General features: G+C 59.2%; 1 protein-coding gene across 1 annotated transcript; it reads left to right on the forward strand.

Moving 5' to 3' along the window:
* Positions 1–571: 571 nt before the first annotated feature.
* VDBG_05599 (predicted protein) lies at positions 572–979 on the forward strand (the record flags this gene model as incomplete). Its single annotated transcript, XM_003004440.1, has 1 exon — positions 572–979. The coding sequence occupies one exon, from the start codon at positions 572–574 to the stop codon at positions 977–979; it is 408 nt and encodes a 135-aa protein (XP_003004486.1).
* Positions 980–1,085: the final 106 nt, after the last annotated feature.

The raw sequence follows: 1,085 nt of genomic DNA on the forward strand, positions 1-1,085 counted from the left end.
GCCATGGGGCGTACCTGCCCTCCGGCCTTCGACTTAAGCCTGTGCTTGTGACCAGTGGTGTCGGGCCTTGGTGGGGAGGCCGTGGCACGTGCCCTTTGGCCTTGGCCACATGCTGAAGAGCCCTGAACGGTCAGCGTTGACAAGGCTGATATAATCAAATGCCATCACCGTGGCAACACACTCCCCCCCCCCCACCCATACATAGGTAATTGAACAGCAACTGACAGGGAAGATGGGGTAAACACGCTCGACACTAGAGCAGCCCCCCGATCCATTCATCCACAGCATACATGCTCGACACGACACGACAGGCTACCAACGAGATGCCATCCACCATCTGATGACAATCCATCCGTCCATCCAAACCACTTTCTAGTCTGTGCTAAAAAGTCAAAATTCTGCTATACCTCCGCCCCCTTTCAGTCGCTTTCAGTCGGGACCCCATGCCAATAGCAGCATCGACATCATCATCCACGTCAGACAACCAGGCTTCACAACATACCACACCCGAGACCAGAACCGCTACATTCCTCCCCAGTGCGGCCCACGACGCTGCCTGCGCCGCTGCACAATGGACTCACCACGCAGCCACCTGGGCTCGCCGGGCGGGCCCCTCAATCCAATAACGCCCGACCGCGCCAACCGCGAGTCTACCTTTATGGCGTCGCTGCGAAGTGACCTCCGCTCCAGCCCTGTCCACGATAAGATCAGCCAGTTCAACACCCTCGCCATGCAGTCCAAGTCGCTCGAGCGCAAGACGGCCGACGCCGCCCTCAAGCGAGCCATGCTCGGCCGCGAGGAGGCCGAGGGCGAGATGCGTCGCTACCGAGACGAGACCAAGGTCCTGCGTGTCCAGCTCGAAAAGGCCCGCGACCGCGAGATGCGCGTCAGCGAGCGCCTCGAGGCTGTCATGGTACGCTCCCTCCCTCTCTCTCTCTGTCTCTCCAAAACTCTCTCTCTTCAAAAAGAATATCTCTAGCTGACACCCCCAGGAACAACACGGCCGCGCCAAGGAGACGTACGCCCCACACCAAGGCCGCCTGGGAGAAGGAAATCAAGCACTGTCCCGCAAAAGACGTTCAAAA

The sequence above is a fragment of the Verticillium alfalfae genome, genomic scaffold (assembly GCF_000150825.1).
Source record: "Verticillium alfalfae VaMs.102 supercont1.6 genomic scaffold, whole genome shotgun sequence".
In the NCBI taxonomy this organism is placed as follows: Eukaryota; Fungi; Ascomycota; class Sordariomycetes; order Glomerellales; family Plectosphaerellaceae; genus Verticillium; species Verticillium alfalfae.